The 26,649-nt window shown below is 35.1% G+C and overlaps 1 protein-coding gene across 1 annotated transcript in view; it reads right to left on the minus strand.

Moving 5' to 3' along the window:
- Window positions 1-1,471: 1,471 nt before the first annotated feature.
- The window catches only part of DIAPH3 (diaphanous related formin 3), a 236,270-nt gene continuing 211,092 nt past the window's right edge, over window positions 1,472-26,649 (minus strand). Inside the window, exon 28 of the mRNA XM_084520348.1 lies at window positions 1,472-3,016. Within this exon, the coding sequence (XP_084376474.1) occupies window positions 2,757-3,016 (260 nt within the window). The 3' untranslated portion in view covers window positions 1,472-2,756. The remainder of the gene's footprint in view (window positions 3,017-26,649) is intronic.

Below are 26,649 nucleotides of genomic sequence, written 5' to 3' on the forward strand. Positions count from 1 at the left end.
CCAGTCCTACAGTTCAGGCAATAGATTTCATCCTAAAAATGTCTTACTAACAATAACTAGCACACAGCATTAAAAGTCTACCCACATTTTTTTAAATTTTAATTAGATTTAAATTTTAAATTGAATTAATGAATTAATTTTTAAATTGAATTAAAACAATTTACCCCATACAATTTAGAAGCTGAGCTTTATATTTTAATAAAAACATAAAAGCATAGTAATAGAATGCAGACATAAAATTTTCAGTTATTTTTACCTGAACTTATTAGGCAATTTAGGCATTTTTCATATTCAAAATGACCTATTTGTTTACTTATAAGGTAAGTTAAAGAAAGATGAAATGTAGAAAGAAGACTTGCTGTGCACTTGAACTGGACTGTGTACTCCAACTCTGAATACATCAAATCATGATGTTACAAAGAAATACTAAAGCAGAAAAATTACATATTATATTTGCATAGGTTGTGAAAACTTGTATGCCTTTTTTATTCTCCTGGTTATACAAAAGAAACTGTGAATTAACTTGATGGCTGCTTGAAAGGATTAATTCAGAAACACAATATCTAAGAAGGACTAAAAGCCCTGGAATACATTTCTTACAGCTTCTCAGTCTGTGCGAAAGTGTGGTTTAAGATCTATAATTTTAAATGTAAATATTTATTTTAAAATCAGAAGATGCTAGGCTGCTAGAAACACTTTGTCTACTGAAAATTTCAGTAGGTAGTTTCATATATTTTATTTTCTTGATACACACAGTAGTGTCCTGAATCGTCAGTTTTTTACTGTGTTCTACTCCACTGGCCACTAATTCAAATGAACAAACTTCCTCAAACTGTTTAGGAAAATGAATCTGTACTTCCACCTTCACTTAGTAGGTCATCATGTTCGTATTTTAGAGGCAGTTCTCCACTTCCAGCCCTTCCATTTTAGCGTCCTCCAGCAGTCTTTTTTTCTTTCTTCAACATACATTTTCACTGTGTTTAAGAAACAATTTTATTTAGTCAAGCATATTGTACTTTGTAGATAGTAATTTGTATGGTACCCTGTAAGCAAGGGTAGGAAGTCTAAACAGTTGACAAGGTGCAGAAGACCTTAGCTGAACTTTAGTAATAGCTGTATTACACACAGTGATTGCTTACATTTGACTGGACGTGTGACCCATGCTCTAGTTATTATGACAGTAGCAGTTGCTACTCAACCACTAAAAGGCACCAAAGGCAGCCTCATATGGCAGCTTTGCCTTTTTTTTTTTTTCTTTTTTTTTTTTTTCCAAGTAGAGCTGAAGAAATTAGTGTCTGGTAGGATTTCTCTGCATCTTTCCCTGACTTCTGTTCATACTTCCTATTTTTTTAAGCAAATGCTGGAAATGTAATTAGAGTGTGTAATGGTAGTTACAACAGCCCCAGAAACATGAGATTGATTCCCATGATGGATGAAAAACACTCCATGCAGTATGTATAAACAGGCCCAATTTCAGAGTTCTAATTAACTTTATTAATGTTTAGTGCAGAAAGTAAAAAGGCAACTTAAACAAGGATATAAAAAGCACTGAAGCATTGAAACACTGGTTTCATGTAACTGACTCTTATTGAAAGACATATTTTTCAGCATTTTGTAAAGAAAAATAGAGTAATTTAGTAGAAAGATATTAGATACCTAATACAGTCTTATAATAAGGAAGCTTTAAATAATGGAGCAAAGATACTAATAGTATCTTCCTACTTGGTAACATAGGTAGCAATTCTTTATGATGTGCAATTAATAAATATGATAGCGAACATGTAAGAATGTACAATGACAGTGCGATAAAAGAGAAGCAATTATGTGCAAGTTTCCTATTGTGCCAGCAAATAAGACTTTATGGGCTACTGGAAAATGAGTTTGTGAAAAAACACTTGTAAAAACCTTTTCCATTATATGTTCTTTTTATAGAAACATGTTACCTCACTCACATGTGAAAAGATAAAAAATTACATTCGTAAATTACTGTGAAGAAAGACCTTTTGCCCACTATGGACACAACCGCAAAACATTGCATTCATAGAAATCATATATATTAACTTGATATAATCATTATAACTAAACTTAATAGAAGTGATATATTATTCACACATAAAGTATATTATTTGCATAGATTCTTTGTTTACTGTCCATGGATTTCCTTTTTGTAAATGCATATATAATTAAGCAAGCTTTGGTACTCTTCAATGAACTCAAACTAGAACATGGCTGAGAAATTTATATGATATACATTTCCCATTACTATAATTGCAAATGATGCTATAATAATACTTTTTAGATAATAAAATCTCTTCAGAATAAAAAATGTAGTGGAAAATATAAGACTGCCTTTCCTGTTATTTACTGACCCTTATTCCCAGGCATGATGATCTAACAATATTTAAAAGATACTCTACTTCTATTTTGAGAAGCTCTCAAAACATGTGGTCAGCAGCCTGTTGACTAAAAGGATTGTGTCTTGGAATAATTTATTATTTGTTTCTGCTGACATTTTTTTGTGGTCTCAGTAGGTGAAATATATAACAAAAATCTTTTGGAAGTTAAGCAAAACTACAGTATCATTTTGTGGAGTCTTGCAAAAAGTTTAGAAGTAGAGTATTAATACCTAGGGAAGTTTGAAACTCAAAAGTATGTGATGTCAGTAATGGAAAATTAGTGTATCTTGAAGAGATACACTTTTATAGCTTGTTTTTAAGTTTTGATTTAATCCTTTATATAATCATATAAAGTGAGCTCTATAGTGCTCGCAGTCTTGCCAGGAGAGCTTCTACTTCTGGAATGGCTTCTCCCTTAGAAGGAGACCCAATACGCTCTGTTTTCTTTTCTTTGTTGCCTTCTCCATTACAGGCTTCCTTTCTCCCAACAGCCTTGCTCCGTGCCATAGAAGAACCTGTTTCCACGTCATAAGTAACTTCTTTGTTGACTGGGCTTTTTGTCGATTTTAAACTGATACTGTGGTGTGAACATGACTTCTCTGGCTGTGCTTTCTGGTTCTCTGTAGAAGACAGAACAAACAAACTTAATTTCAATATTAAAATACTCAGTTTCAATACTTTGTAACAAAAAACACCTCTTGACCAGACAAAATTTTGGATCTATGCAGATGATGCATTAGAGGGACTAATGATGGCCAAAGAGGCAAGAAAAAAAAAAAAATCACTTCAAAAGCAGGGGGTTTGGTCCTCTGGAAATGATACAGACTTTACATGACTTTGTTGGATTAGCATCCATATTCCCCATGAAATTAAGGACAGAGCCTGAAGAGCCTTCTTTCTCACTGAAGTCAAACAGAAAACAGAATACCCAGCAATTCACAATGACTTCCAAATTTTTATCTGGTTAATTACATTTCCTATATATTTTTAATTGATCAAATTTTAAAATGGTTAAAAAATCTATTTCAATTTATTTATCCATTGTAATAATTTTTCTTTCCTTTGTGATATTTTAGGCAGCTAAATAATTTTAAAAATTTGCATAACTTGCTACTTTTTGCTAAACATCTCTGGTATTAACTGTCTCAAGGAGATGCACTCAGTTAAGATTTAGGAGCTTTGGTGGGTTGACATGCATTAACAGACAGATTGCTTCCCCACACCCAACACCAAATCAAGTGGCTGTTTGCTGTACCTGCACCTGAGAGGTCTCTCTCATAGATCTCCAACTCTTTAAAAACAGGCATACTCAATATTCATGTAACCTTGAACAAGGCTTGAAAATGGCTTCAACAAACTTGACATGACATTTAAAGTTTTTTGGTTATTCGCTGAAAGATGTTCCATCATCCCAATAGTAATGACTTTGGAGCACAGGCAGTCACTCATGACAGTGTGTTTTATGTGAGAGCTGAAAATTCCTACTGAAAACAGCTTGTACATTAAAAGGCAGCTGCTGAAGATATTTACTGCACTGTCATTCCCTGACCAGGGGCTCTCGGTGATGGATGAGGATTTTACACACTTTCTTGGACAATCTCAGCAAATTTTACAAGTACAATCACCTTTTGGAAAGTGGAAGAAAATAATACCTTCTTTCTACCATCTTCTAAATCAGATAAACAATTGTTAATTAAAATTCGATAATAACAGATTTTCTTCACTTAGCTGAATGACCTATTTTTTTTTAATACTATGAAAAATAATTTGACCCTGAAGATGCAGCAGCATACATTTCAGTTTTTCTGAATCACAGAAGGCCAAAGATTGGAGATGAATACATCTTTATAATTACACATAATAAACCCAACATATATAATTTAAATATCCCATTCCATTTAAATGTTTACATTTATTGATTCTGAACACGTATTTGTAGGTTGATAAATGCATGCTACCTGTGTCAATATACAAAATACTAGCTACATCGTAGCCCTTTAGTTTGCACTCTGCTAAAGACAACCTAGGGGCAGTGGGAAAAACTCTTGGTGTTTTGAAAATCAATACATTTTAAAGCAGAAAAAAAATAATCCTCATAATCACAGATCAAGTGCAGATGTGTACTGTGTACCACGATGTGACTACTTTGCAGCTCAGAGGAATCTTCACCACAAAATAGTCAAGCACAAGGATCAACTAAGTATGATGAACTACACTGAATAAAAGATGAAGCGAACATTTAGCATGGAGGCTTCAAAGTAAAATCCACCAATATTTTCCCCAGTTTCTCATACTGTGCCTTAGAGTGACTTAGAACAGCAAATAGGTCAGAGGTTGGACTTGATGATCTTGAGGTCTCTTCCAACCTAGAAATTCTGTGATTCTGTGATAGTCTAAGCAAGAAACTGCTTCGGGTTAGATATTAGGATTTATCCCCAGTCTCATCCCACTTTGAAACTCTGATTCAACCGTGTAGAAAGATGTCTTCCATAACTTGCTGCTTACAATCTAGAATTCTTGTGTGGGGATAAGTGAATGAACAAAGTTCAGTATACATTTTTCTTTTTTCATTTTTTTTTTTCCCATAAAAATTGGAACAATGTCACTGATAATCATGACTTTCTAGGCATAGACTAGTGAACAGAGTCAACTTGAAAGACCAGAGTCCTTGCTTTCTGTTTGAGGGGTCCTGCAACAACAGGAAATGGCATTAGGAAAGTGCTTTAAACACCAGCCAGTTTACGTGAGTAGTCCTCACGTTGCTTGTTGTAACTCCTGTGCAGTGAAGAAGCCACAATTCATTGAAACAATCATATTTCCATTTTCTTAATACATGATACTCTAGTGATTAACACACTTCCTAAGAAATGAGAATATTTTGTTTTCAAGCTGTGTTACAAAAATATTGCAGGACTAGTGTCAATTCAAAAAAAAAGAAAAAAAAAGAAAAAGATTTTCTCTGTCTCCAGCTGTATCATCTTAAAGTTATTTCTGATGCTTCCTACATCAGGTGGCATCTTTTCCCTATATGTTATTTCAGTCAAGGAGGGTTTTTCTATATAGCACTGATATACATGCTATGTCTATGCATGTCCATTTTGCTATGCCTATTGCATGTCTTTCGTATGCCATTTTGCCATGCCTGTGCTTGTCCATATTGCTATGTCTATTGTATGTCCCGTAGTAGCAGATTTGGCTGTAGGCAATTCCAAACTTATTAAACTGCCTGTTATGATTCCTATTCAGAAACACTGAACTTTGCTGGGCCTGTCTCAGAAAACATATATACTCACAGTCCTACATTTCACTTTGTTAAATATGCATGTAAAAAATGAACTGCTGCAATACTTGAGGTACATATGTTTCTGGTGGTATTTTTTGTAGTAGAAAGAAGGATCACTGCTATTTAAGTCAGAGTTTAAAACTAGTTAGATACTAGGAAGAAGAAAAGTAGAAACTCTCACTAATTAATAAGAAATAATATTTTCTACCCTGTCAGTGGTTTATTTTAATACAACAGGAATTAATTTGTGTTAACCCCAAACTCTGTACTGTTTCGCACACTAACTCAAAGCTTTCATGTGTTAGTGATTTGGTATCCCATCCATTCCAAAGTCATTTCTTTGGATTACTACCAGAGCTCCCTCAAATCCTCTACTACAGGAACCAAAAGTGCATTTTCAGCCTACAACTGATGGGTGGTTTAAAAAAGCCAATGCACCATACATGAGAGTGTGACTGAAACCATGACAGTGAGTTAAAAACTATAAGGCTACGATCTGCATGTAACATGTTCAACATGTAACCTGGATCGGGACAGTAGAAGAGCTTGTTTACTTTAGTGTGATAAAGGCTAGGAAGAATATTGCTATTTACTTTCAGGAAAGGCCCCAAAACAAACTTAACTGATAAAGTGAGCACAAAAACAAATAACTATTAAAATATTTCTGTTAGAGACCTGAATATTTTGAACCATCAGACTAAGGAAGTTCTGGAATGCACATATAATAAAGTGAGAGCAAAAAAATATAACCAGTTATAAGGAGCAATTCGATCTGTTTCTTAAGAGAATACTTTTTATATGTCTGTCTGCAACAGCAAGGAAATGGCTTAGTCACATTGGGCCACCATTTTAATACTTTCCTCTCTATAATAAGGGTACCCCCAGAAGATCCATAAACCAGGCAGAAATAACAGACTTTTTCTAAACTACTTTGAACCATTACACTATGGACATTTATTAGCTTTTGCTTTTATTTGGAACAAAAACTATATTTGAAACTATATTTTGAAACTATATTTGAATCAACTCACAGAATAAAATAAATACATTCACACATCATATATCTTGGTTCAAATACAACGTTAACCGAAAAGAATAACGTTATATACAGTTAAAAGAAAACTGCTTATGGAGAGGCACTTCTAGGTGAAGTCTTGTTAATAAGAAAGCTTACATTGCTGGAGATGCACTACTTGTCCACCTACTGTAGCGAGGTGTACCTTCATGCAGCAGCAAGACAAAAAAGAAAGCAGACATTAAAAATCACTGGATAAAGACAGAATTTATTAATTTTCTGTACACATTGGACGTAGTTGGCATCCGTTAAGACTGTTTCTAATGTTTGGTCACTCTTAGCAATCAAAAACTGTCATTCACCTGTATTGTAACAATCACTGTGCAGATGAAGATAAAAGAAACAAAACCTTTGATTTCAGAGTTAAGGTTTCTAAAGGCTGGAGTGAGAAAACATTTACCCATAATAGTTTTGACTTTACCACTACTAAACGCTTCCAGGCATGGGTTAGGCAGAGATTGCATTGTACACTACTGAAGTCTCAGTGTTCAGATTGTATGACATTTAAATGCTATTGTAGGTCCTTGACATCTTCAGACCTATTAAAATTCAGTTTTCTCAGATATGAATTTCCTGAACATTGCTGTTAATCAAAAACATTTCAAAATCATATTCACATAACCTAGAGCCAAAAAACTACTATCATCTCGATGCAAGTCTTTTAAAATTACTTTGATTAACAGCAATGCTCATGAAATTCAGTTGACAGAAAATTGTGCTTAATAGCTTTCCTTAGTTTAAATGGTGTCCTAGCATAGAACGACTTACAATAATATGCTTATAATCTATTAAAGGCTGCATACTTTATATTCAGAAAAAGGAAATTGTGTAATGTGAACAAAAGAAATCAGTAATATGAGACCTGCCTGCTGTGAACCTGGGGAAACAAAATATGATCAGTTGGAGATTTTAAAATCCAGCCTAATGCTGTTGTATATTACCTTTAATAGTGAAAAAAAAAATGATTGCAAGAGACTTACTGAAGTAGAGATATGGATTTTTTTAAAGCCACTAATAAATATTTAAAATAAAAAAGTACTTTGAAAAGCTTTATTTCATTGCATAGTTTCTCAATAAAAGTCTTAATGCTAAGGACAAACTTGCTTTTTATGTAAATACTTGTACACTGATTGAAAAATAAATTTGTAAATACAATAAGGAGAACGACATTACATGGCATGATAAGCTTGTATTACAGTCATACGTCTCAATGTGGGGCATGATGAAATCATAATATAGGAAAGAACAATTGCCGTTACAGACTCATTACATCTTTTACCAAGTTAACAGGGAAATTGCTCAAAGACCCAGTGGACTTACTTCCTATCTGTTTGGCTTGTGCTCCACATGCCACATTGTACTCCTGAAGCTATGTCTGTGCTGATAGGTTTTCTTCAGCCAACACTTACGCACCAACCTTACCACCAACGCAAATTATTTCTTACATTATGAGTCATGACTTGCTTTTGCTAGAAGATATTCTGGGGACATGCCCCAGAGAGTAGCACGATATGCTGATTTTGGATGCAACTGTACAGCACTCCCATAAGCCTGAATATTTTCAGCAGTCCAGCCTCAGTCTGGAAGTCCCATCCATCTTCCACGAATTATACTGACTGCACCATCATGCATGTGCCAATGAAATCTTATGTATTTAGAGCATGGTCACATAAAATGGGCTTTGCAAGGAGATTGATGTATGCTCCCATCATCCCTGTATGTTCTAGCTAAATAAAGACAAAGCCTTGAAAAGTTAGTCTGGAGGTATCCATGATGGATTCCCTTGCCTATACCAAAGTATTAACCACCCATAAAGTATTAACGATCCATTGGTGCATTGCTGTAGAGGAAAACAGCAAAACAGTTTTCAAATATGAACTACTTTTTCTGAGGTAAACTAGGCAATAATGGCTTATGTTTCAGCTGGCTAAGATTTACTACTGAGACAGACTTAATTTTGAAAGGCTGAATACAACCACAGCTGGCAGGCATTTTGAGGACCTCTGTTTTCAAGTTCAGGACAAGATGGAGCTAGCTTCACCTCTAACAGGGACAGCTATATTGGATGTTGGCATCCTGGTGCTGCCATCCAGATGTTGGTCAAAGTATTTGGGGAGATGCAGGACTCCTCTGTGAGGTGAGGCCGGGGCTGCCCCGTGGCAGACAGGGCTGGTTCCAGCTGGCTCCAAGGGCCCTGCTGTGGGGCAGGGCTGGATCCAGCAGCCCCTTGTGCTGTTCGTTGCCTCCCGTAAGGGACCACATGGAACCTTAACTCGACCCGTGACCTTTCTTGGTCCTGCTCTTCCTATTTTCCAGCCCTGTCCTGCTGGGGGCTTGAGCACCGAACAAGTGGCTGGCTGGGGGTTTGGCTGCCACCCAAGGCCAACCCACAATAGCTTGGAGATAAGAGGACTCTATCTGTCTTCTAGCATTACCTATTTCAATTTCCCAATTACAAAGAGAGAGACAGGGAAGGAGGGAAGGAGGGAAGGAAGGAGGGAAGGAGGGAAGGAGGGAAGGAGGGAAGGAGGGAAGGAGGGAAGGAGGGAAGGAGGGAAGGAAGGAAGGAAGGAAGGAAGGAAGGAAGGAAGGAAGGAAGGAAGGAAGGAAGGAAGGAAGGAAGGAAGGAAGGAAGGAAGGAAGGAAGGAAGGAAGGAAGGAAGGAAGGAAGGAAGGAAGGAAGGAAGGAAGGACCCCTTCACTTTTCAAAGTGGGACTCCAAACTCTTGGCTTTTTACTGTTAGAAAGAACAACACAAAAATCGTTTTCTTGTTTTCTTCTCAAGTCGGAAATGAGGGTCTCATTTCCCGCATTGCCCTCTCTCGAACTCCCCTCACATTTCTGTTAGAGCTTAAGGTACAGGACACATGTGAGCCATTTTTTTTCAGGCACCTATCTTTCATTAATGTAATTTATACAGCCCAAAGCTTACCCCCTGAAACCCATTCCCAGCCCTTGGCATTGGCATTAGAAGACAGAACATCACAACACCTAATTCTCTTTCTTAAAAGCCTACCTTACCACCCAGAAGCAGGACTGGATGTAATAAGAAAGACTGCTATAGCTAGAAGGTCCATGCCTATCACGTAACATGACTCATAAAAAATGGGATATCTCCTTGCTGGATAGTATAATGGAAAATACTTTAAATATATTTTATTGTCACTTTTTATTAGTTTCATATTTTTTTCTACAGTTTGTGACTGACAAGGGTAGGATTGGAGAATGTCCCCAACATATTAAAGGAGCACTATGTGTTCTTACAACTTATTTCAGTTATACCCTGCAGCCCCAGCACCTAAAAAGTGTTAGCTGTACTAAGATGATCTTTGTTTGATAAGTAATTACTTACACCTTTATATTTCATGCTCACAACTTGACTAATCCAAAGCAGATAAGGCATGGAAAAGTGTTACTGAAATTTAGAAGACTAAATAAAAAATAAAAACGTGCATTTAATTGGTACTGCTGTTCAAGTGTTTTATTAAGAAGCGTGAAATGCAAGGAATAAACACTAATCAATACTTTAATTTAAGATGAGATTCGCTAAGTTTTCAGAAACACCAAATATTTTTTGTCATTTCACAGGCAAGAAGAGAATATGTCAGAACTAAGTGAGACTAGGATAGAGGATTTATAGAAACTAAATTTCAAAGCTAATCAATTATAAACTGTGAGCAAACTAATTTGTGAAGAAACGAACTGTGCTGGACCAGCTCCCTTTTACCTGGCCCTACAGCAAAGCCTTTCAAAATTCTTTTAATCCCTTGCCTACCTACATCTTTTAATCCCCTACCTACATCTTCTCAAAGACTACTCTACGCTCCTGTTGATCACTCCATTAGATCTTTTCCCTGTTTTTCCAAATGTACCTTACATTTGTGTAGAGATGGGACCACTTTCTCTTTTTAACACACTCTCACCTCTAATATGGCAAAGACTTTCATTACAAGAAATGCAACTTTAAGTTACTGGGATTTAAATGAAAGTCTAGAGTGCCTGTCAAGATGAAAAGAGAACAAAACTGTGCATCAAACTACTGACAAAATTCATCCAAGCTTTTCATGTGAGGGAAGAAACCTTTGAGGATGTCTGATGGCTAATTCAGACTTATGTGTTTAGCTTCCTCCCTATTTCAGTCTGCATTCCATTTTATCTTCTGTGTCTTGTTCTCATATGCATCTTTCCATAAATCAAGGTATATTGTGAAGTTCTTAGAAACTGCAAAACAGAAATTTCCAAATTGGAAACCTACTTATGGTCGCTATTGATTCCTACAGCTAATGGTTTGAATCATCCTTAAAAACCTAAATGGGTCTCTTAATTAAAGGATAAATAATTTGGCACGACTGTACTATTAATAAATACAAATTAATCTTATCTATGTTGAGATTAGGGGTGTAAAAAGATAAATTTTGATCCTATCTGTATGGATGAGGCACAACCAATGACAGTGGGCTTTTCGGTGGATGGAAATGTTATGCAAGTTAGGTGTTTATGGGATTTCTCCCAATGTACAAATAGAATAAACATCACCTTTTTCTTTTCTTCAGAACAGGAAGCGATTGGCAAATTATAATGATCTATGATAAAATATGGCAGTTAACATATTTGGACTATTTTACATTTCTGAAATGTGGTTTTATTACTTGGCTTTTTACTTTGTACACAAGCATATTGTAGCTTGCCATTTCAAATCCTTTTTAGAGTTAATAGAGTAAAAAATCATGACTATAAATAGGTGGTTTGTGACAAAATACATAGAGTTCTGTAGTCTCAACTTATACTCTGTTCAGCTGAAGTTAATTTATGTAGATCCCACATACTAAACTGATGTCTTTGAGCAGGAGATGCATTTAGTCTCCAAAATATTCTGCATAGTATCTACCTATAGATGAATACTGCTTTCAAGGTACACTTTGATAAAGAATTTAAGGAATATGCATAAAGACTGCTGCCATCAAAGGAAAGCTACAGGCAGCTGCAGTGGGTAATGATAAATAATATGCTGATGAAAATAACCAAAATGGAAAAGAAACACACAAATAGTGGCTTTCTTTTACCAATTGTTGTGTCTTCCCCCCAACACACACACCATAAACAACAAAAAAAACAACAGTAGGGAGCCTCATTCTTCTGAAAAATAAAAACTAGACAAACCCAAGCAACAAAGCAGCAAGTCCTAAAGAATGGAATGATATTGATGAGATTCCATGCACTGCAGTTCTAAATCACGTCGTTGCTTCTGTCAAGTGTTTACAATTTTAGAATAAATGTTCTACAAAAACTATGTAACTATGTCTAGTACATAAATTGCCTTTAGAATTTCACACTGAACTCTAAGCTCATCCACTTAGCCAGTTTTTATGCTGTTTCTGATAGTAACAGTTTTAGCCCAAATTTCCATTTCCAGGTTTATATCAGCAATCAGAGTATTGGTAGGTTGAAATACTGAAGGTAAAGCACAAGTATTCTGTAATGTCAGGTCAAACTGTTGGGAAAGAAGGTCTTTTATCACCTGTTGCACTTCTCTGTCATCCACTATTATCCCAAAGATTGCAAGAATAGCATTTGGCTCCCAGGCTCTTCACTTAACAGGACAGAAGCAAAGACCTGATTGTGCGGTTTGACCCGTGTACACTTAACAACCAAGACTGCCTTCATGAACACACTGGAGATAGGATGAAGCTGAATCATCTTAGTCCATGTGACTGTCACTGTTCAATAATAATTATTATTATGGTTCCTTCTTTGTCAAAATGCTGCAGAAAAATGTAAGTCGAAAGCATGCTATCACGGAGACTGAAACCATGTAGCAAGAAATGGTACATTTTTAAGAAGAGCCTCACACAAAACTAAATATTATGAAATAAACACACAGAAAAGTAATTCATCCTTTGCTCCTTCTTCAAGGTTGTATATAAACTCCTTCACAATTCTCTCTCTTTTTGTACGAAGCTAATTAATGCTGTGTATTTTCACCTAATAATTTCCTCCCTTGGGTGGACTGTAACTTGGCCTTGCTCATGTATGGAGGGAGATGGGATATAAAATAAATCCACTCTGCACATGATCCAGCCATAGGTGTGTTTGATGTACTTTGCAAGTGCAAGAAATCACTTTGAAAATAACTAGGATTTCAACAGAATCTAAATAAGGAATTACTCTTTAAAGATGGCTTTTACTCACTTGTCTCAGTATCACTGAATTATGATCTGAAGCAAGTTCTAGACATAATGTCATAGGTAATTAATCCAATCCAGGCAAATTCAAAACGCTGTGTTTAACATCATCAATGGTATGCATTTTTCACTTGATGAACATACTTAATGTCCCATATTGTAACAATTACACTTTCCTATGTAAAAATTTGACTTTTAAGAAATTTAAGACATAAAACATTTTTGGTTTGCCAGAAACCTCTCTCTCATTTAGAGAATCTTCATGTAGATAGAGTGGAAAAAAAAAAAAAAAAAAAAGAGAGAGAGAAACTGAAAAAATAATCCCTTTACATTCACTGAGAAATTGAGAAATCAAGGCAGAAAGCTGCAAGACCTCCTAAGACACTGAAAAAAAAAATATAAATTTACATATAGACTTGGTATTCCTTTGTCTGTTCTGACTTACAAAGCAGCCTTGCAACTGTGTCTCGCTCAAAAGGTGATATTAAAAACAAAAGGTTAGAGATCATCATGGTATATTAATTATGCAAAAGAAGCCAAACTGAATTTAATCAGACTCCAAACAGTAAAAATCTCTTTTTTGACAGAGATGGTTAAGAAAACATTTATGGTAATGCCAGAGCATCTGCTGATTACAGTCAAAGCTGCAGGATGCCAACATTAAATCAGTGAACCATCTTGACAGCTTCTCCGTACTCAAGTCACATTCTAATAATAATTTGCTGTGAAATTTACCCAAATCTGAAAATTAGCCAGAGAATGTTTACAAAGAATATATGTAAGAGTCAATAAAGCAGATACAAAATTGATTTGCATCTGAAAAAACTTATCTAATATAGATGTTCAGCACTCAGACATTTCAGTGCTGCATTTATATTGATAAATCTCTATAAAAGACTATGCATTTTAAGAACAAAATATAATTTTATCATCAATTTCCTATCGATTGTGACCTCTTGCTTTCTTTGTTTAGAATGTTAGTAGGCTTGTTTGTTTAATATAAACCCAGATTATCCATTTGAAGAAGGTCTGTACCATTTAAAATCAATTTTTAATTCCTGACACCTGAGGATTCTACACAGAACAATATACTTCATTGTAAAGCTTTAATTGATGCATCTATGTGCTGGGGTGGGTGATTACTTGAATAATAAGTATCAGAGCCGTGTGATCTGGTTGCTAAGCAAATGTGAGTAAGAGAAAAAGCCCAAGAAACTACGTAACAATGAATCAAGGTGTGATGACAGGATAATTATTCTATGAACTGTCATGTTGAAGGACTCGCAGAACACTGACCTGCACACAACCACACATCAGAAAATTGCCTGAGGGGTAATTAAAATAATAATATACAAGTTCACTCAGTCAGAAAGAGAAAAATACATGCTTAACTTACTTCTCTGTAGCGTGCACGGTCAAACGCTTTCTCATGTTAAATGTAAATGCTTGAACAGTGAAAATTCAGAGGACAACAGATTACAGCAAAGACCACTGAAGTTTATCTGAATTAGCATTAATGGTTTCCTTTCCTCAGTTACTTTGAGCATTTAACTAAATATTTTTCATGCTATGACACATTAAATCATAAAACCTGTGAATTGACTTTCTGAAGGAAGTAGGAAAAAAATGTAATCCTTTCAAAACATGTTTAAGATTGTAACATCATGTGTTAAAAAGAATTACTGTTGTGGTGCATTGACCCTGGCCAACAGCCAAACAAAAACCCAGCCTCTTGGTTATTCCCCTCTCCCTTGGGATGAGAAGAAAATAGAAGGAGAGAGAAGGCTAGTATAGATCAAGTTAACGAGAGCTTAATACAGGTAGCAAAAGCTGCGTGCGAAAGCAAAACAAGAAATTCACACACTACTTCTCATCTGGAGGCAGACGTCCAGCCACATCCAGGAAAGCAGGGGCTCAGCATGCCTAACGCTTGCTTGGGAAGACAAACACCATAACCACAAATATTTCCTCCTTCCTCCTCCTTTCCCTGAGTTTTTCTTGCTGATCGTGATGTTTTATGTATGGAGTATCTCTTCATTCAGCTTGGGTCAGCTGCCCCAGCTACAGCCCCTGCCAACCTCTTGCCTACTTGCTGTGTGCAAGGCTACTCGCCTGCTTTCTTTGGGGGTGGGAGAGAGAAAGCCTTGAGGCTATTCAGCAACAGCCAAAACATTGGTGTGTTATCAACAGCGTTCTGTTGGGAACACAAAGCAAAGCAGCATATGGGTTGCCAGGATGAAAGTTAATTCAAGCCCAGCCAGACCCAGTACAACTGTTGATATTGTAACAGATCTGTACTTACTTGGTTGCCATTGTATATCTAAATTTGATGAAAGCTTTTCACATGCCAGTTTTAAGACTTTTACGACTTTCAGGATAGATGTTCACAGTTCTGATATTTGCTTAACACATTTCCATGTCTCAGCTTTTGTTCGGTTGTTTGGTGTATCAGTTTATATTGGCATACACCCTTGAAAAGTTTATACTTCAGCTCCAAGTACATAACCCATGACTCCCCAGCAATGCATCCTACATTTCCTTCTGAAATGCAAATGTGCAGAAACTTGAAGTGCCTTAAAGTAGCCATTGGCAGTCTTAATAACTACACAATCTTCGCACTGTCTGTGCTCTTCATCCTGCTTTTTGGGTGTGCTTTGACAAATGTCTGTAACCACTGAAAAGTTACCACTTTGCAACTATAGAGATTATACACATCTATTTAGCGTAGACAAAAACTACAAAACAAGCTGGCTCTGGCAGCAAGCTCATCGTTGATGGAAACCACTTGATTGCTCAGGAGAATAAATTCAGAAATTTCCTGACTCCCCTCCTGCCCTGCCATTATTCTTTTTTTTTTTTTTTTCCCCCACTAAATTTTCATGTAGATCAGGATGTCCATAGGTTACCCTCATGTCATATATAACCATTGCATTTCTAAAAGAGAAAATTCTTTTTCTCCCATCGTATGCTAAAGGAAAGCTAGAAATTCTTCTTAGGAAACACACTGCATGTAATAATTGAAATTGTCATAATGACATTTTTTTCTAGAATTAATATGTTCTGTAAACACATTGCCAGCTCATCAATTAAGTTACTCAGTCATGCTAAATACGTTAGAGTTATATTTCCAAATCTTTCCTAGAATCCTCATTTTAGCATTCATTTCAATAGGGTAATGTTATACCCAAATAGCTTTAAATGCTATGAAGGAAAACAAATGCTACTGAAACATAACCAAATGTTCAGCAGCTAACTGTCTAGGTAAAATCTATTAAAATGCAAAGCTCAAGCACATATTTGCTCATTTCAAAGTAACATACTATAGAACAAATTCTTAATTGTAATTTTTAATTGTAATTTTTAGTTTTGGGTAGTAAGATAGCACCATGCACAAATCTATGTTCTCAACATCAGCCAGCACCATTGAAGAATAACAATTCAGCAGACTCTGAAGACATTTGTAAAAAATTTGGCTAGATATTTATATATTACATCCTAACTGAGGAATACTATTGGGGGTGGGGGAGAATATCCTCAACCTCTAAGAATTCAGCTAGTATAAGCTACAAGTTGTCTGATGTCTTCACTTAAAAATGTTTGCTGCTTCTGAGCAGCAAACCACATAGAGTTTTTCCATAACTTGGGACAGTTTCAATAAGCTGTTTAAGTGTAAATGTATGTGTAATTTAAATCTTCTACTGTCTAAGAGTATACACCTTAGAACAAAAGTTCAATTACATTTGTGTAAGTGCATTGCAATTACAGAAGCAAAACCAGCTCCTTTGTTCAGTACTGTATAAAATTATTTGAAATAATGCAGCATGCTTAGTCCTCTGTGTCCTTGTGCCTCATCAAAGGCCGGTGACCTCCATGTGAGACTCACTGGACTAAACAAATTTGTGCTAGTTGCCTCAGGCTCCCTTCACAGTCAATGAGGAGAAACAAGCACTTCTGAAGTGCGCTTCATTTCACCTTAATGTAGATGTCTGAAACAGGTAAAGACAGTTTATGGCAGCTAACTCATATGTGAATGCCTGCTCTCCAGGCAACTAATAGTAACAGAGTCACCAGATACTATTTTTAAGGGTTACAAGTTCTGTGTCTGGAAAGTTCCAGCTTTTGATTGCATAAAAGTCTGCATAAAAGGTGGCCTGTCTAGCCTATGCAGTGACAGCAGATTGTAGAGACCCCATGTTCTGCTCTCGGTGATTTTAGGACCATATAGAACATTACGGGCACAATCTCACCACCTATTTAACACAAGCTATAGAATTTCACAAAGTTTCTTCTTGATGCATACAGAATAGAACTGAAATAAATTGTATTATATTTGCTACAGAGAATAGTTTGGATGTGAACAAAGGAACTCTGTGTATATTACACTGACAAGAACTGCAGATATGAAAGTAGTCATTATTAAGTATGCCACTCAGCCATTAGTTAACACATATTTTTCCTTCTCTTAAAATCCTTTCTGTTCACCACCTTTTCTCTAAATAGGCATATTTAGAGAATATCTTACAGTTATTAAGGTTATATCTTACAGTTATTTAGGTTCCTCTGCATTACAGATTTGTGATACTTTTGTGTAGCTTCACAAGTTTCTGACAAGCTTGAAACAAACTCAGAATTTAAAAATCAGCCTATAACATAAATGACTTCTATTTCTGTACTGGTATATGGAATCCTACCCCTCACATGAAAATCATCACTGCTTTAAACTGAAGCTGACTTAGATTTAGTCCTGGCTATGCAAAATTTATACATTCCAGTATTGTACATTGGAACTTAAGAACCTCATAGCCAGTGTTTGATTTTAGTTTTAGGGATGGAGATAGAAATATGATGCTTTGTATGGCAAGGCAACTCTGATTTTTAGATATTGCTCAGCCCTATGTGTTTGAATTTGTGTTACCTAAGATTACTAGATTAGTAGATGAAAGAATTAAAAGAAAAATGAATTAAGACCCATGAGAGTTTTTAAAATGCTCCTTCTCAAAAATAAATAAGTAAATAAATAAATCCTGTAACAGTGCTTACTAGAGTATGTAGCAAGTTAAAAAAATAAATTTAAAAATAGTATGCAGTGATAAAAACTATAGCAGCACCTGTTATTCAACATTACTTTAATCCATATAGTCTCATTGCCATTCAAAATACACAGTAAACAAAACACTTTCATTGGATCTTATCATCATACTTTATGCATATATTAAAGAACATTTGCCTCTCACTTGTAAACATAATAAATATATTAAATTTGAATTATTGCAAAAAAACATAAAGCTAAAGCATTAGCAAAGAAAAGCATTCAAGTTCCAACATGGGAAAACCTTTAAGAACAATAATAATAACAGTAGTAGTAAAACAGAAAGCTATTTTACATATGAAATAAATATATAAAGTTACTTAGACCTCCATTTTTATTCATCTCTGGACATACATCTTGCTCACTTTTCACTATTGTTGAATAGACATCCATATTATATTTGGAAGTCTTCCATTTTCTGTTCAGAAACAAACCTGAGTTACTTCTGTCCATCAAACTAAAATAAAATGTAATTTCCCTTATCAGATTACACACAGCTCCACAGCATTCCATAAAGGTAGGAATGACTGCGGTACAGAAAAGAGATCCCACTGAAATACATTTCAAATTTTTGAGATATATATTTTTATAGGGAAGCACATAAGCCATTTGTAGGTGGCTGAGGCTGTTTAGTGCTGTACAAGCTATGCAATTTTCAAGTGCAACACAAAGCGTGGGATGTTGTCTACAGATCCTATGCATCCACTAGTGCTGTACTCCACTGTGATGAAATGGTTGTAGAATATTGTAGCCTCTGTGCAGAATCATTATGCCTGACTCTGCAGGACAATAATGGCAAAGAGATTGCACTGTCAAGGGACTAGTCAAGGGAAAAAGGCAATCTTCAGATTGCCTTACAATTAAAAGCACATACTTTAGATATCTGTTGCCTTCTTGTGATTAAAGAGAGAGCCCAGCTTAGATTAGTTTTAAAAAGATGGTTACAACAGGCAAATCAGATTCCATGAACTTTGATGCCTCCATTAGACCATGAAATTTTTTTACCTGCTTTATTGGTCTTGAAATCTGCCTGGGTTGGAAACTTAAAAAATTTTTTTTTTTTTTTTTTTTTTTAAATTATTTTTATTTTTTTATTTTTAACACAAGTGGTGCAAGTCAGACAGAGAAGTGAGCTGATTAAGTTAAATGGAGTAGATGCTAGACAGACAGCACTGAGCCTAGAGTTATGGATAGCTGGCTGGCTGTCGAGGAGGCACTTCCCAGCCAGCAAGACCAGTACATCTTGGACTAAGAGAAATGACCTCACCTGCCAGGGGAAGACATTTCTGCTATTATCAAAGGAAAATTAATTCTTGGCTACTTTAAGGATGACGTGAACACAATTAGGAAAAGACTGTGCTGGCATTAGTGCAGTAATAACAGACTAGTTTCAAGTGCAATCCTATTGGGTGTTAATGAGAGCATGTTACATTCGAACCCTGGGACCTTCACCAGTGCTAGTTTCAACTGACTGTTTTCATTTGTGGTTTCACTTGATTTTAAACTGTTTAAGACTTTTTTTTTTTTTTTTTTTTTTTTTTTTAACACAGATCATTAAGATAGTTAAATAAAACGAGGAAACAAAAAGTGAGATAAAGTTAATAATTAAATGTAATTATATAGAGCATTGTCTACATACAAATAGGCATTAGATGGCATAGTATTTTGGAAAGAATTATCATAAATGTTATCATGGATAACGGGATTTTGGAAGATCACCTGATTGCCTATCATGAAAGGAAGGATAGGGAAATGCAAGATATCCAAATTTATGATTACAGAAATCTAGTGCTCAGAACAGCTTTTAAGTTTTGTTCAGTCTTACTTGACTGACAGAGATGAAATCCAATAGCAAGGTAAAACACAGAAGGATGCTGGGACCAGTTTAAGAAAGCACCCAATCACCTCTATCTCCTAGGTTAGAAAAAGCGTTGTAGAAAAGAGTAATGAAGAAACGACATGATTATGATGCTGCTGTATATTTTAAAATGGATGGTTTATATTGCTTCTCATTAAGCCTAATTAAATGTCCTTTATCATTACCAAAGCATGAGAGTTTTTTTAATAAGGTTGAAATAATATAAATCCAGATATAGCATCAATTCAGTTTTTCATTCTCAAAAATATAAGTACAGTTTCTTGATATTACAACATAAATAAAATGTCAGAAAATGCTATTACAGGGTAAAACAGAAAGTTCATTAATGTGAAATCACCATTTCTGAAACTGTGATTTCACTGAAATGTAAATATTTGAAGGTTAGAAACTATAATTACAAATGGGTTATCAAAGAAAATACACTCACTAGGTGGAAAAAGCCATTAACTTTCTTTGACAAAATTTAATTTTTTATTAGTTGCTGAAGCTGTCATGTAAGATGTTTCTCATTGAACAATTGTCATCATATTTCAAAAAATAACCATGAAATACAACAGCTGATTGAAGATAAGCTCATACTTCATCCTCACGATTTGAAGGAAATTGTACTTTTATCTTTGTAACTATTTACTTCACTAACAGGTTTTACTCCCACAAATAGGAAATATCATATTTGTCCTCATTTGAAAATTAGGTCTTCAGTGTTTAATATCCCGTATTTGATAATTTGGAACTTAAATATGTACAGTAGTGCATATTTTACATATATACATATATTACCTTTTTTTTTTTTTCCTACAGAGAAACATTCAGTTGTAGCAGGACTCATCATGATTCATCAGCAGCCAGTTTTCTAACAAAAGAAATCACGTAGTAGGAGAGAAAGTGTCCTTATCTAAGACTATAAGGAATACTCTAATAGACAGAAGCAATTAAAAAGATATGCACTAGTACACCTTCTACAAACAGGCATTTGGAAATGTCTAGTGTCCAGTGTTATAGTATAGTTAAAGACATCAGGTACTTTCTTGTGGAATATAACCCTCCAGAGAAATACAAAACACACCCCGCTGTGAATGTTACTGTTTATGAAGGATCTTCAATTCTTTAACGATCAACTATTACCACTGGCCATAAATCAGTTTATTGCAATTATCACTGTCCTAACTAATGAGTTCCAATTTGGAAAAAAAAATGGTATTCTTTTCATTCCGACTGTTTTTATTGCTTTTAAGCAGTGGTAAGAAAAAATAATTTCCCAAAGTAAGCAAAACCATTCATAACTGCTTTCCTTCTTTCCCCCTTGAAATAAATAAATAAATAAATAAATGTTCATTAATAAATACTGTATATATTAAAACATATTTTTATATAATATAGATATTCTATATATCTATATATCTATGTTTTAGCAGATTTCAGTTAAAAGAAAGACCAAACAGCATTAATGGTACATTACTATAATATAAAATTCAGGGCAGTATAAAAACCTGTCGCTTGATGCAATTACAGTTTCACAACAGGAGGAATAATTTCTTGTAGAGTGACATGTTCCCTTATGTCACAGCTATTCTTCCTTTACAAAAGCTGTTACTTTGATGGGGAGGACAAATGCCTGCCATATATTACTATGCAGTCCATTACAATGGATTCATTCATATTTATAATACAATCTGTGATGTTGATGCAATCACTTTAGACTTCACTGTTATTTCAAACAAATCCATAACTGAGAAAAAGGCAGGCTGTTGACAGGAGTTAATGTGGGTTTTACTCTGTTTACAATTGCTTTCTAATCTACTAAATGGCTGTGAAAATTGATGCACTGTTAGAAGTGCTTTTGTACACTACTACAGATAAAGGGCTGTTATACTGCAGTAATCTCTGCAATGCTAAATTGAATTTTCGACAGTAGTTTTTTGTTTTTCCAATTTGAATGTGACAAGGTAAGCTACTCAATTTATGGTAAGTTTAATTCCATCAATTCAAAATATTTTTTTCCATCTTTATTAATTGAGATGCCTATTACTGCCAGAAGAAAAAAGTCAAAGACAAAAGTTGTAATATCAGAATATGTATTTTAGAGAAATCTGTTAGTGGACAAAGGATGGGCCATAGTTAGTGAATTCTGCAATCAAATATGTGATCTGTTGAAGCTAGCCAAGTGAATCCTCAGTAGGTATGCAGTTTTAAGAACTGCACAGCTTGTCATGAAGGTAAACAGTCTGCCTAAACATGACAAAACAAAACTTGGAACTGATTAGATGACTTGCCAATAAATAGTTTTATGTGACATGGAATGATAGCTGGTTGTTGCTTTGTTTTCTATTTTTTTTTTTTTTTTTTTTTTAATTTGCATGACCAATGAAATCTCATTCATAAAGTAGTCCAAACCTTACTTTACCACCCTAAAAAGAGAAGGCAATCAGGCCTTTTAAACTTTAGATTTACCCAATAAAGAAGATGCAAAGAAATACCAAGGCTGTTGCTGATACGAAATTACAGAAGACTCTGGTACTGCCTCTGTAGAACAGCTGCCCTAATAAAATTCCTGATGCAATTCTCTTAAATGTTTGGTGTCTCATTAAAACCTTAACCCAAGGAATGTATGAAAAAACATCTTTTTATGTTAATCAAAGAGTTGCCAATCTTCTATATGAAAATATTACTAAAAATTAATGAACAAAATTTTTAGATGGCTTCTGATGAAAATAAATCCTTCATAATCAAGACATCTGCATGTCTAGTAACTTTCAAATTTGCTCATGTGTTTTAATTCTACTAGATTTAATAAAGAGGCATAAATCTCTCAGACAACAAAGTAATTTAGGTTGGAGGACACCTCTCGAGGTCATCTGGTTCAAACCTAACTTCAAGGTGTGATACAGCTGTTAAGTCAGATCATATATTTTTTTTTTCAAAAAATAGGCAGTTAGATAAAACGATTCAAACCTCATAATTCAACTTGGGTGACATTTAATCACAACAGCTGAATTCAGGAGTCAAATATACTAGGAAAAACACCTGTGCATTTCACACAGGACAGTAACATCAGACTATGGAGAGTAGTAAGTAAAACTCACTTAAACAGTCTATCAACTAAGAAACACAAATGTGTAGTAACCATGCTACACGAACAATAAAGTTCACAGAGCATTTTATTTCTTTTCTTTACTCCCCTCTCAGCCCCCCTTTCTATATGACATCGTATTTCTTTCCTGAATTCTCCCTTTTTTTCCTCTCCATTTTCAAAAGAAAATAACCTTAAGAGCTAAATTCTGTATCTCTTTACTGACTCAAGTGAAGGAGAACTATCAAAGTGCTATTAAATGTTTTATGGGTTCTGAAAAATAAAGAACAAGTGAAAGCTCGGTATGCAACGACTGAATAGTTCTAGAGGATGACAGATTTGTAAGAAGGTACTTCTGGAGCTGCTCCAATATATGGTGGGAATCATCATTACTTATAAGCTATCACTGACGAACCATATTATTTGAGATAGCAACTCAGATTAAACTTAGCCTTTGTTGGCGTAGAGATAGTGACATCTCCTTTGTGTAGTCACAAAGTTGAGAAAGTTGGTATAAGAAGTGTCCCATTTGCTTATTATTTACCAGACAGCACTTCAAAATATGGCTGAAAGGGGTATTTCTAAACATGCCTGAATGCCTGGGAAAAGACCGATCTTTGAGGTAATATTGAAAAAATGTTATTAAAACAGTTAAGAAGCCATATTTCATTATTTTTGCTAAAAAAAATAATTAATGCAACACCAAACTTAAATGAAAACACTCAAAAATTATGTCCATATGAATACCAAGTCTTTGCTTTTTAAAAAAAGTAAGAAAAAAATGTAAGAAAAGTTGAACATCTAGCAATAACTATGGCATTGGCTTAAATATATTAAATTATCAATCTAAAAACTGCCTTTAAATATCTAATCAAGTTGTATTAGCATTTTTTCTACTGAAGGTAGAAAAAATTTGTTTTTGCATTTTTTCTACTGAAGAATCTCAGCTGTTTATTCTGTAGAAAATATGTTTCATAACTGCTTACATATATACTTTCTTACTATTTACAGCCAAATTCCTCTTGTTCTGTGAACACAGAATTGTAGAATCATTTAGGTTGGAAAATACCTTTAAGATCACCAAGTCCAATGATCAAAAATCAACCTCCAAATCCCATCACTAAAACATGTCCCTTAGTGCTATGTCCACACGTCTCTTATATACCCTCCAAGGATGGGGACTCCACTGCTTCCCTTGGCAGCCCATTCCAGTGTTTCATCACCTTCTTCATGAAGAAAATATTCCTCATCTCCAACCTAAACCTCCCCTGGTGCAACTTGAGACCATTATCATCGTGTTCGTAATTTTCTCACTATCTTCAGTATTTGATTAGATGCAACAATTTAATTATCATACAGTAAGTTTTTCTACCATTTTCCAAAACTTTTTGTGCTTCAGCTATCAGTTCTGATTTCTCCAACCTTACTAAAGTGTCCAGCTGTCAGCTCATTTTCACCAGCCAGCTAATCCCTTTTTGTCTCTTCTCCTTACTCTCTATCCATATCCATCCCCTTTCTGGTCAAATTCTCCAGTTCTGTTTGCTCCCTGATCAAGAGTTCCAGTCTGCCATAACCCTAGAAGTCAGAAGTTTCCTCCTACAGATAAGTTTTAGTTCAGTCTCTTTCTGTATATTGTTCGGATTCCCTTTTAGTATGGGGAGAGGAGAAAAGGCATGCCCAGAGGGGTGGGGAATGCTCAACCTCAGGTAGAAGTCCATAGAAAAGTTAATCTAAAACAAACAAGTTTAGCAAAGACATAAGGAATTGAAAACTACAGTGAAAAGCTCCAGACAATTTAAAAAATGGAACACAGGGTCCTGCTTAATATACTTTCTCTGTCTACAATGAAAGCTATTCACCTTTAAATGGTTAAGATACAAGACAAGAGTTTGGAGCTTGCAGTCCTGAAAGGGAACAGAAACACAGAAAAAAAAAAAAAGTCAGAATTGTTCAGTTAAGCTCTATCTATTGCCAGATTTAAATCAGACCAAGTCTTGATGAAGGAACACAAAAACAGGTCCCGCTGATTTTGCTGCTTAGATGTGATTAGGCACTGTAGCATGATGAAGGTTTGCTCCCACATGGTAGGACTAGCTGGAAAACAACAGATTCAAAGTGGAATCTCCAGATTGCTGACAAGAATGCTCTTATAAGCCAAAGTATAAAATCTTAATTAAGCTTTCTTAATTAAGCTTAATTTCAATGATGAAGGTTCTTTGTACACAACTGTATTTCTAAAAAGAGCTTCTATTGCACCAAATGGAATTTTCTAAACAGAAAGCATTTTCACAAAAAAGCGGTCATTCCTAACACACAGTATATTAATTTCTGTGTGCTGTATAGCATTCATTTTTATTGTCATATAACTCTAGTAAAACTTCCCCACTGGACACTGAACAAGCCATATCATCCTAACTGCACCTATAAGCTTTAAAAAAATTTTGACATTGATTAGACCACTGGCACAACCGTGGGCAAAAGCCTTGTTTCCCCCTACATCATGGAAATAGGACAATACAACACAGTTGTCATCACCAATTTCACAGCAGATTCACATTCTAAGATTATTATATACATCAGTGGAATTAAATCTGTCTTTGTTATCTCGCAGCAGGAAGCCACAGAGCAGGGCTCCTGTTCCTTTTATCCTTCAGTTTCTAAAACTTATGATGGCCACAGAAACATGGAGGTCTCTAAAGCAGGCTTTAGCATTTTATGCTTATGGTGGTAAGCGATCCTTGTTTGATGAACTAAAAACTTTCTACCTTCACCCCACCAATGCTTCCTTCTTCTTTTCTTCTTAAACAAGACTATAGCAATTCAATTAAGAAACCCTACATGTATGCCCACTAATGTATTAAACACCATACAAGGATGTTTGGGGATTTAGACTACAAAATCTAAGTTAGGTTGTATTCATTCACAGCAATTTTTCATAAATGAAGCAGAAAAGATTTCCATTGCATTTTATTACTCTAAAGGAAATAAGAAACATTGTCTGATTGTAACCAGATCTAGTAGCTTAATAACAACCATCTTACTGGTATACAATAGACTATCTTGCAGCTGGCTCTTATTAATATCTTCTCCAAAATGGATAACTGCAATTATTCCATAAAGAACCTTTTTAAATGGAGTTGTTGTTGTTTGTTTTTGTTTTGAGTTTATGTATATGAAATTGTAAGTGTTAAATCTCAGTTTTACTTAGAAAACATTGACCACATGGCCCTTCTGGCTATACAGCTTTCACAGTCCTTCAGACAACAAACACGAAATGACAGAACGGTGTTGCACATGGGGATTTTATTTACTCTGTCTGATAATTCCCAACACCAATCTGGATTGTGCTGGATAAAGCTGCTTTCACTGTTCTGATGAAGACGCTTTTTTCTGTGTCTGTGAACTGTTTGAGGTTCATTTCTGGACCTTAAGTGTCTGTTTGTAGTATAAGCAGCTACATATGAATTAAACGGGTGGCACATCTCACTCACATACAGTTGCTTGATGGAAGAAACAGTATTTCTGGAGTGTCTGACTCCACTCCAGGGTGTACTTCACCAGCAATAGTATGCTCAGATCTTGGTACTACATGAGGCATGAAACTTTGTTCTTAGTCCTTTATTAATTTGAAATTCTTTCTGCACTGCTGCATTTTTATGTTTTTATTATGTGCAC

Source organism: Aythya ferina (genome assembly GCF_964211825.1).
Source record: "Aythya ferina genome assembly, chromosome: 1".
In the NCBI taxonomy this organism is placed as follows: Eukaryota; Metazoa; Chordata; class Aves; order Anseriformes; family Anatidae; genus Aythya; species Aythya ferina.